Source organism: Parasteatoda tepidariorum, chromosome 7, assembly GCF_043381705.1.
Source record: "Parasteatoda tepidariorum isolate YZ-2023 chromosome 7, CAS_Ptep_4.0, whole genome shotgun sequence".
Lineage (NCBI taxonomy): Eukaryota > Metazoa > Arthropoda > Arachnida > Araneae > Theridiidae > Parasteatoda > Parasteatoda tepidariorum.
Window position 1 is genome coordinate 44,359,849 of NC_092210.1, and position 12,887 is coordinate 44,372,735.

General features: G+C 30.7%; 1 protein-coding gene across 1 annotated transcript; it reads left to right on the forward strand.

Annotated features, from left to right (window-relative positions):
* Nucleotides 1-5,869: 5,869 nt before the first annotated feature.
* LOC107452279 (U6 snRNA-associated Sm-like protein LSm1) lies at nt 5,870-6,271 on the forward strand. Its single transcript, XM_016068638.4, has one exon. The coding sequence runs from the start codon at nt 5,870-5,872 to the stop codon at nt 6,269-6,271; it is 402 nt and encodes a 133-aa protein (XP_015924124.1).
* Nucleotides 6,272-12,887: the final 6,616 nt, after the last annotated feature.

Consider the following 12,887-nt stretch of genomic DNA (forward strand, 5'->3'; position numbering starts at 1 on the left):
CAATATAATTATTATCTTTAAAATGTATAACAGGTAAGTAGTTTATTATGTTTCTAAAAGTGTATTTAATTTTTTCTTAACCCTAGACTGTCGAAACACTTTTAAACGCCGCTTAAAAATTTTTAACCCCAAAAACTAGAAAGTTAAAATCCTGTCGTGTTTCGTTTTCACTCAAAATCTAAATGCCCTGAAATAAAAATGGTTTTTAAGATATAAGAAGAAACACGCAATTTACTACTGGTGGTCATTTCATCACCTTTAAGGTGCATTTTAACCATTAAGAACTGGGGGGAAAAAACATTAAAATTTCGAATCAATAAAAATTTTTGAAAGGCATATTATTCTGGGCACCAACCAATCCGATTGCTTAACAGAATTACTTCAGTTTTTAAAAATTGAAGTTGAAAGTGAAGAGAGATTGAATTTAAGAAGGAGCTTTCATGAATATACTGCTAAATGTTGTTGCAAGTCTAAAGTAACTAAACTTAGAAAAATTTTAATAGCGTGTATCGGAGGGTAGTTATAGATTCTGCTCTAGAACAAATCGTAGTTCATAGGATTGTGCTCTCGTTTTAGATTCATTATTTGAAGAACATAGTGCTGTTTTAAAAAGGAAAAGGGCCTGCTTTAAATTTTCAAGAACAGGTCCTTGCATCGCATATCTGTCTGTCGAGTGCTTGTGAAATACGTGGAATGTAAAAAAGCACATTTCTCAATTATGTGTCCTAATTCTTTTAATGATGATAATATGAAGGCTGACCAAAAGGAAATTGAAATTGTAACCACGTCCTGTAAGTGTTCCGTTTCATGTTATAAGGATTGATTGCACGTGTTATTATTGATGACCAAAGAATTCCTGTTAGAATATTACGTGATTCTAACTCTGAAAGAAAAATTAAGAATTCGTGTGCAAGGGCTTATAAGTTGGTTTCACATCATAAAATTATCTTAGCACAAGTTATGTTTGGTGGGAAAAAGAGCATCATATGTAGAGCGTAATTTGTATAAAGTTATTGTCAGAGTAAGAATCTGAATCTGCCTTGACTCAAATTCATTGGAACTGTTTAAAATTGTTAAAGTTTATCTGTTCCACAAGAGTAAAGGTGTCGTTATTAGTGATTATTCAGCTGAAGATGCTGAAAATAAAGAAGTCATTCAAATATTATGAGGGGTTAATGTTTGGACAAAAATTATAATCAAACACCTACAAGAGACTAAGTCTGGGTATCTCGAACCTGATTGGTTGTTAAAACGTGGCTTTTTTACGTTAGCAACTGTTCTTTCCATTCTATTTTGAGTTAACTTACTCCATAAAGCATAAATTCTCTTAATGATACATTCTATAATCCTTCACATAGATTCTTATACAATGATTTCAATTCTTTCATCATATATTTCTTACTTAACACAAAGAAAGGCACAAAGCAATGTAGAACACAAACAAACTAATTAGGCATTGAAGTTGCCAGGTACACAAAATAAAAACAAATCACGCATCGCAATAATATACATTATCAAATAATAAATCTCAGAAAGAGTTATATTTCAACAAATTCAATGTGTGATGCAGGGCTGTATTTAATTAACTTCATGTTAATTAGCATTTTGACTTATGTGGAAAATTTAGCTCAACTTTTGTTATAATTACTTGTAATTAAACGGAAACGTTTGTACAGGATCAAATACAACTTTATTGTTACTTAATAAGATAACAGCTTGAGTACATGCACATGGCTACATGCTTACAGGAACAACAACAAAACACCGAACACGGTTGCAGTGCTTCTGTCATAGTGTAAGTAGAAGTTGCAGGATATGACACCTCCTTCCCCACTTTAAGGCAATAGTCCTTATACTTAGATGGCATTTTTCTCAGTCTGGTAGGACGGGATTTAACAGAGTCCTGACTGGAAGAACATACTATTTCAGAGTCCTTTTCAGAACTTGTTACCGTTGGTGGTGGAAAAATATTTTCCACCTCAGTCAGGGGTTGCACTTCATCTGGCACAACAGTCGTACCTAGCTGACCCTAATCAGCAATTGGCACAGCAAGAGCCTTCAACTGATCTAAATACCTCTCAGCGTTTGAGTCTTTCGAGTTCACCACTCGATCCATTTCATTTCCTATTGTACCAGGAACCCATCTCTCTCCTAGTCCATAATTACGAAAATATACACCCTCACCACCCTTAAAACTTCTACCGGCTAAAATATTTGATTTAGGAGAATATGAATGCACTAAATCTAGACGGCAGCGAATCTGTTTACCCAACAAACTCTCTGCTGGTGAAACACCATGTAACGTAAGTGGTGTTCGTCTAAAATTCATTAGAATTCTTGACAACCTGACACTCATAGAATCTCCTACTACCTTACGTAATCGGTGTTTAATAAACTGAACTGCTCTTTCTGCCTGACCATTTGAGGAAGGGTGATAAGGAGCAGAAAACAAATGTCTTATACCATTATGTTTAGTGAAAGCTTCAAACTCATTTGATCGAAACACTGACCTATTGTCACTAATGATACATTCAGGGAATCCAAACCTAGAAAATATAACATATAATTTCTCTAATGTTACTTCAGATGTAGCACTTTTCACCGCTATAGCGTCAATCCATTTAGAATATGTATCTTGAATAATTAATATCATATGATTTTCAAAAGGGCCTAAATAGTCTATGTGTATTCTGGACCAAACACGATTATCTGAGGGTCAAGGTTGTAAACTTTTAGCAGGAGAATTAGAATTCTGAATGCAACTATTGCAATTTTTGACTATATTCTCAAAGTCTACCTCGAAATTGGGTCACCAGAGCAGTGAACGAGCAATGCTCTTTATGCCTGAGATTCCCTGATGTGTACTATGCAGTTCTTGCAAGATACTACTACTTAAAATGGCAGGGACAACCACCCTATTACCTTATAGCAGAACATTACCCTCGAAAGAGAGTTCCAAACACTTCCTAAAATAAGGCAACATCTGTTTATAATCTGGACTGCTAGAACCTAAGTTATCTGGCCATCCCTCTAACACTAATTTTGAAACTTTCCTCAGAGTTGCATTGCTGCTCGTAGCTTTACTAATATCTGCAATTGTCACAGGGCTAGATCTACTCTCTCTATGTTCAATACCAGTTCCTGCGTCACAGGGGGATCTAAAAAAGAACCTGGTAATGGTAATCTACTGCAGGCATCAGCATTTCCATTCTGAACACCTGAACTATAATGAACAGTATACGTATAAGCTGAAAGAGTAATGGCCCATCTCTGTATCCTCGAATTTGAAATGGCTGGTGCATGTTTCTTTTCAGACATTAAGGTGACTAACGGCTTGTGATCGGTGTATGAAACAAAAGCACGACCCAGCATATTATCGCGGAAACGAACTACACCAAACACTAGTGCTAATACCTCTTCTTATAAGTGAGAATGATTTTTTTCTGCAGGAGAAAGGGTCCTCGAGGCAAAAGCAATCGGTTTATCTTCACCATCTATGGTATGGAATAATACCGCTCCAATACCATTAGGTGATGCATCACAAGTTAAAGTCAATTCCTTCTCGGGATCAAAATGGACCAACAGTCCTGAATTACAAATAGCCTGTTTAGCCACATTGAATCCAATGATTTCTTTCTTTGTTCATTGCCATGAGGCTGATTGATGTAGTAAGTTGTACGATGGGGCCAGCTTAGTGCTCATCTGTGGCAAAAACTTGGAATAAAAAGTAATTAAACCTAAAAACGACCTAAGTTCCCCTACACTTTTAGAAATAGGGGCCTCTTTGATATCTTTAACTTTATCCCCTACAGGACGGATTCCCTCTTTACCAATTACATGACCTAGAAATGTTAAGGAATCACACAAAAATTTATATTTTTCTTTCTTTAATTTCAAACCTGCTACTTGCAGCTTAGTACTTCCCTTACATTATGGAGATGTTCTGACTTAGTATGCCCAGTAACCAGGATATCATCGAGAAACACTCCTGTACCTGGAATACGCTTCAGTGTTGTTTTCATTACTTTTTGAAAAATCGCGGGTGCTGGTGTAACACCAAAAGACAATCTATTGTATTTAAAAAGCCCTAAATGGGTGTTAATTTCTGTTAGTAATTTAGAATTCTCATCTAACTCCAACTGGTTGTATGCCTCACGAAGATCCAAATTACTAAATTGTTCTCCACCAGCTAAGCTGGCAAAAGAATCCTCAGGCTTCGGAAGCGAGTATTTGTCAGGGTCGATAGCTATATTAGCAGTTAACTTAAAATCTCCACAAATGCGAATAGAAGATTTATCCCCTTTTATCACTGGTACAATAGGAGAAACCCAATCTGAATATCGAACAGGGGTAATGATACTTGCAGCTTCCAGCCGCTCTTATTCTTCCTTAACCTTAACCCGCATAGTGAAAGGTACAGTTCTGGCTTTATAGAAAGCAAGTTTAATATTATCTTTTAACATAAAGTTCACTTTGGCCTCTTTGAAAAGGCCAAGCTCGTTAGAAAACACATCTGCATATTCACTTAATATTTGATTCATTTCTAAATCAATCATATTTAAACAATTATGTGCAGGTAACAATTTAAATATTTCAATCCAGTTCCTGCCACATGGATTCGGGCCCCCCCTCCCCCACAACCTGGAGTGGAACTTTAACTACTTTACCACTATACTCAACATTATATTCTATACTACCCAATACTGAAATTGATTGCCCTGTAAAAGTGGACAATATAGTATCTACAGGCTGTAGAGCAGAAGCACCTAATTCACTATATGTTTTAGCATTAATTAAAGACACAGCATAGCCTGCGTCTAACTCCATAACAATATTATAGCCATTTACCTTGAATATTACCTTATAAGGCTTAGGAACTGGATCAGAATTGTTAATTTTCAAAGCATTATTATTAAGAACATCATATTCATTTAAATCATGAAAAGTTGAATTATTTCTAATGTTATTTAAACACATATTATTTACTACACCAACATCAGAGTTCATAATATTTAAACCAGCAACATTAGTTCTAGAAACATTGTTTACAACATCACTTATACCACCTTTACCAAGAGAAGGAATAACCTTCACTTCATTCACTGAAGCAGCTCTTTACAAAACTAAATTATGAGTTTATGTATACTTTTTGCTTATTTTGATGTTTGAATGATTATTAAAACTATAGAATGTAAATTTTTCATAGGCCTTTCATTCTATATCATTAAAGTTAGGAAAACTATTTCTCAGTCATTGGTTTTAACTCTAATAAGAAGATACATATTTTTTCCGTTTATTTACAAATGTTTTGCACGTTCTTTTTCTAAAAAAAAAAAAAGAGATACCATTTTGTTTTCGCTAGCATAAGAAAGAATATCAAACCTTTTTCTTTTTTTAATTAAATAAGCCACAATAAAGAAGGAACGTTACAATGCAGATGCAGAGCAACTGAATGATTATTCAAATCGCAGGAATTCGTCGCATGCAACAACGCCCCCTATAGTTCGTCGCGATTAAAATAAAGTTACAAGCAAGCAAATATTTATATCAATCTATCAATGAGGTGTCTTTTTTCCAAGAATGTTGCACTAAATCTTTTAAACTGTTGAGTCTCAAGTAAACGATTTTTATTGACTTGGTGAAATAATTTGACATTTTACGAACTAAAACGTATTCAAGATATTTCAGTTAGAACCATTACTATCATTTGCTTTTATACACACTGCTGTATTGATATAAACAATTGAAACAAACCTATACTGCGACAGCAGTAAAGATTAGTAGCAAATTAATCTAATCAAATTGTATTTATCTTAATAAACATTTATTGATTTTGATTAAAATTTATCTATCAAATCATTTTTTTAAAATGAGTTCTCTTCCTGGGCTATGTACATTACTGGAAGAAGTAGATAAAAAAATTATGGTGGAGCTGAGAGATGGAAGAATATTAATAGGTTTCTTAAGAAGTATAGACCAATTTGCAAATCTAGTTTTGCATAGGACTGTTGAAAGAATTCATGTTGGTAAAAAATTTGGTGAAATAGCTCTTGGTGTTTTTATCGTTAGAGGCGACAATGTTGTTTTGCTTGGCGAAGTTGATGATAATAAAGACAGTACTTCAAAACTAATTAGAGTTTCTCAAGAAGAAATTCTCGAAGCTCAAGTTACCGAGCAAAAATTGAAACAAGATAAAGAAAAAATGCGAACCAAAGCCCTGAAGGAAAGAGGATTTGGATATCAATTGGATACTACTCATGAAGATTTTTAAATTTAAAAACTCTTATTATACTATAAACTATTTTATTATTGTAAATACATTTTATTTTACGAAGTTCATGGAATCACTTTAGATTTTTTTTCATCGTCATTGATTCGTTTTTTAATCCAGATTTCATGAATGCTGTAATAAAATTTTAAAATGTTCAGTAAAGTTATGTTATAAAGCTCACTGTGTTCTGCAATGTTTCCTTGATAATAATTAAAAATACTACCAACATACTTCCTTAAAATTTAATTTTAAAATAAGTATAGAATTTTAAGACAAGGTTCAATCTTTTTGAGTGAAGGGCGAACCTTGAGCAACAGGCTGACCAAAAGAGCAAGTGCCCAGGTATTTAGAAATTTTGATAAAAATTATATTAATTTTTAAGAAAACATCAGTGTTTTTGGTACATAATTAACTCAGTATGATGATTGCGTGAAATGAAATGCTTTCAAATATGAGTGCTCTTTCTGGGCTAGAAACATTACTGGAAGAATTGGATTTTTAAAAAAATCATGGTGGAACTGAGAGATGGAAGAATATTAATAGGTTTCTAAGAAATGTAAACCAATTTGCAAATCTAGTTTTGCATAGGACTGTTAAGAATATTTTTATTGGGGAATAATTTGGTGAAAAAAATATAACTCTTGGTGTAGTAGCTCTCGATATTAAACTTTTTATTTTATGAAATGCACATTTTAAACTACAAGAAAATTAGGAGCGGAATTTTTAGATTTTGTAATAGTATATTGTACTAAAATAGCAGGATTTTAAATACCATGTGAAAATACATAGAAGTAACTGCCGAAAATGTGAGCAAAGAACCGCTAATAGGATTTTTAATTTATTCAGTGTGCTAGAGAGTGATTATTTAAATGAGCAATTTAAAACTCACATGTCTTAATAATACTATATTGAAAATATCGGGATTTTCAAATCCATGTGGAATAGAGACGTAACGAATATTCAGCCCTTTGGCCCAATATTCGGTAATCGAAATATTCAGCAAAGTATTATTTGGAAAATTATTTTTAGACAAAGTTTTTTTAAGGGAGCATTTTAAAAGATTTAACAAAGAATAATATACGAAATAGTATTTTTTGAAATACATTGTTAGAAATAGTTTTTACACATGTTTGTTAAGTTCTAAAACTTGTTAGTTTATGTTCTGAAAAGCACATGGAAAAGCAAACTTTGAAGAATTGAAACTAGATCACTTAATACTGAACCATAAGTTTTTTAATGCTGATTTTTTTCTTTTTTTGAAATTATATTCAGGCAAATCAATTTGCTCGTTCTTTCAACTCTTTATATTTTAAAAAGTGAGAACTTTTTTTCATTTTTGTTTATATTTCTGTTTTAACTAAAGCCAAGCATGTTAACTGATCATTTCTAATATACTTAATTCCTTTATTGTCACTTTTTTTCTTATGCAGTGAAACAGATAATTAGTAACTTAGAATGTTGTGATTCTCAACATTAAAGTTATATTTCAAAACAATTTTTTTTGTTTCTCTTTTGATTTTTTTTATTAACCTTTCTCTTTATCAACATTTTTATTATGGCAGCATTTTTTGAAGAATGTTTCTGATAAACCTTATTCTTTTATATCACTTTTTATCGAAAAATACAGCAATGTGTAAAAGTTAAATTGATTTTAGTGTTAAATCTATCGTTCAAAAGTTAAAAACGATTTTTGTTTTGCTTTCAATTTAGCTTTCCAGCTTAGCTTAGTCAATTCCAAACACTGATGAAGAACCAATCCTTAATTTGTGTTTTTGCAGGCCAAGGACCTAGTTCTGATCTTTGACAAATATTTTAAACTACCAGAAACTGATTTCATAGCCTGGAAATGATGCTTTGAGAAATTCCTAACATTTGCACTTCAACCAATTGGATTTGACCCCCTACTAAATAACTGATGCCACTTCAGATTTAAGCCACATTGCTGCAATATTGTTGACATTGTCATTTAACAGATGTCTTCTTACAGAAGGAATGCTACCAGACTTTTCATCCTTACCTGAAAATGCATAGTTTTGTTTTACATCGCAGATATAATTTGCATATTCCTATCTTTATAAACATTACAATTTTCCATTTTAGCCTTCACAATATCATTTTGTTAATGGCTGTTTCAGACCGTGCTCATATTATCTCTTAATGTTTACAGCAGTGAAGTTTCCAAACTCAAAATAGGATGATTTTTTTTACTAAATAGATAAGTAATTCTATATAGAAATACTTGTCAAACTAGATGCTAAATAGAAGGTAGCATAATTTATTTTGCTATTTCAAAAAATGAAATGACTGTGACACTTATTTTGTGATTTATTTATTTTGTCGTGTTTTCCAGTTGTTAAAAATAATACAGTTAAATTCCATTTTGAATAAATTTGCACACATTATATATTACTACAAAACAATTTTGTGCAATAATTTATAAAAAAAAAAACTTCTCCAGAACTGTCTAATTTTACGTTCATGATATCCCTCTTCAATTATCTTCATCATACATGTACAATTTTCCCTCTTCAAAGTAACTATTTAAGAATTATAAGGTTATTTAGAGCTTTTTTTATAAAATAATTATGATTAATTTAGATTATACCGAATTTATAAGAATGTGTTGTGATTTAGGCGGATATAGAACACCTAAATACATATGATAATAAAATACATATAATTTATTAGTGAGAAAGACTCTTTTAGAAAGATAAAAACTCAAACAAGTAAAAATTACAAAACTGGGAAATTAATTTTTGTAAAAAACACTGATTACTAGAAAATGTTTCTCTAATTTGAAGATAAGGTTTAGTAGTAAGTAATACAAAATTCAATATTAGTAATTTCAGTATCGCTTCAATTAGATAATTAAAAAATAGTTGTAGAAATTTTTAGGAAAAACCATTGTGTTGAAAAAAATATATATATTACTCAAATTTTTCATATGCTAATCTAAATAGCAGAAGATATATCACTGTATTTGTTAATACAGTCAAACCCCACTATAGTGAACCTTCAAGGGACCGAAGTTTCGCTTCACCATAACCGGGAGTTCACTGATCCGTTACACTGGCAATTTAAGTAATGGTTCCCAAACTCTTCCCTTTTATTACACATTATTCAAATAAATGACTGAAAAATATTATGTAGTAGCAAAAAATGTGTTATTTTTTATTACTCTTCGTCTTGCGTACATAAAAAAATTAGTAATCTTTAGCTGATGAGCAATCCTCAATATCAGATATGGAAACACTTCCCGACTCTCAGATAATTTTTCCTGAATTTCTGTTATTCCACTTTTTAAACTAACCTGCCATTCAAGCACATAAAAGTAGTCTCACAAAATTGCTTAGCAAATTAATCGACATTTGTCCAGATACTGGAAGATTGCGGCTTCTTTGAATGCTGAACCACTTCAGTAATGTTTCTTCAACATCCTTGTGATCTGCCTCTCTCAACTTTTTTCTGCCATCTAAATTATTTTTTCATGAGCAGAAATTGTCTATTTTTCCATGTGCTACAAACTGTAGATTTGGATTGTTTATAAACCCTGCAAATATCAGCTTAATTACATCCATTTTCAATTTTACTGATTATGCCCATTTTATCAACAATGGACAACGTTTTACGTTTACTGATCGCCATAGTTGAATTTGAGACACTTGTTTGCAGGCATTTTTTAACTGAACTGAGAGCAAAAAGGAGTTGAAATGAGGGCCCTATCAACACAGATTAGTGTCCAACCTTCTGACCAATAATGAATAATTAATTACTCATTCCCTCTGACAGAAAATGCATATTGATCCCACTGACACCTTACATCATCTGCCTGGGTTGGAAACATATGCTTGGCATATTTAGGGATGGGAAAGTGAGATAAAAGAAGCAACCAAGAAAAAATACTTATCGCTACATTCCCCTTTATAGATGGTTTTAAAAATCGGTATATCTATTTATTTTGAAGTAGAAATTTCAAAATTATTACAAAAAAAGTGAAGAAAAAAATCAGTGGAAGACAGAAAAAAGTTCACTATATCCAACTTCCTCACTTTTTTGGTTCACTATATCCACAAAAAAATAATATTATACGTGTATAGCAAGGCACGGGACTGAACATTTTGTTCACTATATCCGGAAGTTCACTATAGCGGGGTTTGACTGTAATATGTATAAAATAGTTATGGAGCCCTTAAGTTTGTACTTTTTAAAAATTTCATGATTAAGAAAATATTGAGTGTTAAACATATATATATATTTTCTTCATCAGAATAACCCACGAGTACTGAAAATCCTCAAAACCAGACATTTAGTAAGATAATAAGAACCCTTAACAAAGCACTAATTTTACTGTTAATGGCAGGGTTCCCCCAAATTTAAATCGTGATACATACATATAATACTAAAACATGCAACTCTTTTCCTACACAATAACCAAATTTTCAAACTCCATATTGATTTATCCATATTTCTGAGGTAAAAATTTAAATGAATATGAATTTTTTTTTTTTTTTTTTTTGACATAGCTAGAGCTGATCCTTTCGATCTCTTTTTGAAGACATCTCAAATGTCTCTCACAAAATAATGGAAGGCATTGAAAAATTAGAATTCTTAAGAAGCAACAAAAAAAAAAAGCAATTGCTTACTTCTGAATTTGTGAGAGGTTTCATGTGCTTAATAATAGTACACTGCAAAACTAGAAATAAATTGAGAAATGGAAAAGTAAGAAAATTAATATATTTGTACATAAAATCCATGCTTCATTTTTAGAAAATGTTAAAAATAATTTAGTACATCATGAAGAACTAGATTGATTTTTTTCCCTTGAAGTCTTCATTACTTTTAATTAATACAAAAACATATATAACATCTTTCATACTGTTTTCTGACTATTCTTTTTCTTCAGAAAAATATCTTTAGTTATTTAATTTCAGTCATGATTTTTTTTTCTGATTGTCTTTAACTTGGGAGAAATATTGAATAAATAAATGTATTCACTATTTCTCCTATTCTAGTGAATAAATAAATGTATTCACTATTCTATTCTATATTCACTGTTTTCTCTTAAATTAAAAACTAATTTATTTTATCAGATAGTCAATTTTATAATGTGATGTTTAAATAATTTTATTGTTTCATTACATGAATATTTGAAAGAAAAATTTCTGAAGATTTTTGGTACAGTTTTTATTTTATTATATTTATTACTTTACACTTCAATTGCATGTTTTATGTCTGTAAAAAAATTATAAATTCTTAAAAAGTTACTAGTTATCTAATAAAAATAAAAAATCAGATTTAAATTTAAAAAAATCGAGGTTATTTTTTTTAAATCTTGATTAGTGGAACAGTATCCTTTAGTGCTAACTTCGCAATTTTCGACTTACAAATAAGCCTTGAAGACATGACATAGAATTTTTTTTTTGGGGGGGGGGGGAGCACTTTATTNGGGGGGGGGGGGGGGGAGGGGGAATTAACTACGTAAAAGAATACTCTTTGCACCGCATAAGACAATACTTAAAAAACATGCTTTCTAAATTACATATTTAACAGCAATATAAATTAAAATTAGCAGGGATTATAGTTAACCAAATATAATTTCATAAACATATTCAAAAATTTTACTTAAGTTTACGGACACTTTTATGAATTGATTACTTATAGAACTCCAAATTGGTATTTCTTGCTAAGAAGCGATTGAAAGTTCCATATTTTTTTTTTTTTTTTAAGAATTGTAATAAGTTTAATATTTTATAACCAGAACCTTATATTTTTAAATAAGTTACAATTTTTAAAGTTTTATGATTATTAAATGTTAATTGGACAAAAAAAAACTTTACAAAGAGATAAATTCAAAAATTTTGAAACAGCTAATCATTTAAGATTTGTTATAAACTTCTAAAAATAGTAATTAAGTATATATATGACCTCCAACGCATCTTTAAAAATTTCATAGCAGGAAAATTTATTAAATGATTTTTTTTCCTTCACAATATTATTCAAAATTAAGAAACAAATTTAGTAGAATAGATAATGTACTTCAATCACTTTTGTAAACTTTGTGAATAGTATACTCAGTTCAACCTATTAAATATTTACAATTTTAGAAATGAATAATGTTAATAAAATCTTTCAATTAAAATAAAAAATTCTGCAGAAAAATTTCGGTTTTTGATTTTATCTATATTAAATCAAATAAATAAAAGGCACATGAGCTCTGTCATAGTTGAATTTCCAGTTACAACTCACAAGGAAAGAATAGTGAATAACCTGAAGTTCAAGGACTGTGATACTGATCAATAAACATAACTGCACAAAATCCTTGGCTTTTTAAGAATATAAATGTGTGCTGTGCAATTTTCAGGTAACTGAAATACTTCTTTTAACTAATTTTCAAAGAATGACCAAAATATTAAAAAATAAATTTAAAAAAAAAAAAAAAACTAAAGCAAACTTACATTAAAAAAATGTGGTTTGTAAGGATTTGGGGGCCCTGGAAAAGGATAAAGGCTTTAAAACTATTTACACCTAATTCATATGTCAGAGCATAATTCTTTCTCCCAGAGATTTTATTTTTAGTTCAAAAATTTTCAAACAGATGAAGGGAAATAGTAAACCT

What these genes read in the sequence shown, in the direction of transcription:
- LOC107452279 (XM_016068638.4), top strand. Translation starts at nt 5,870, where the DNA reads ATGAGTTCTCTTCCTGGGCTATGTACATTACTGGAAGAAGTAGATAAA.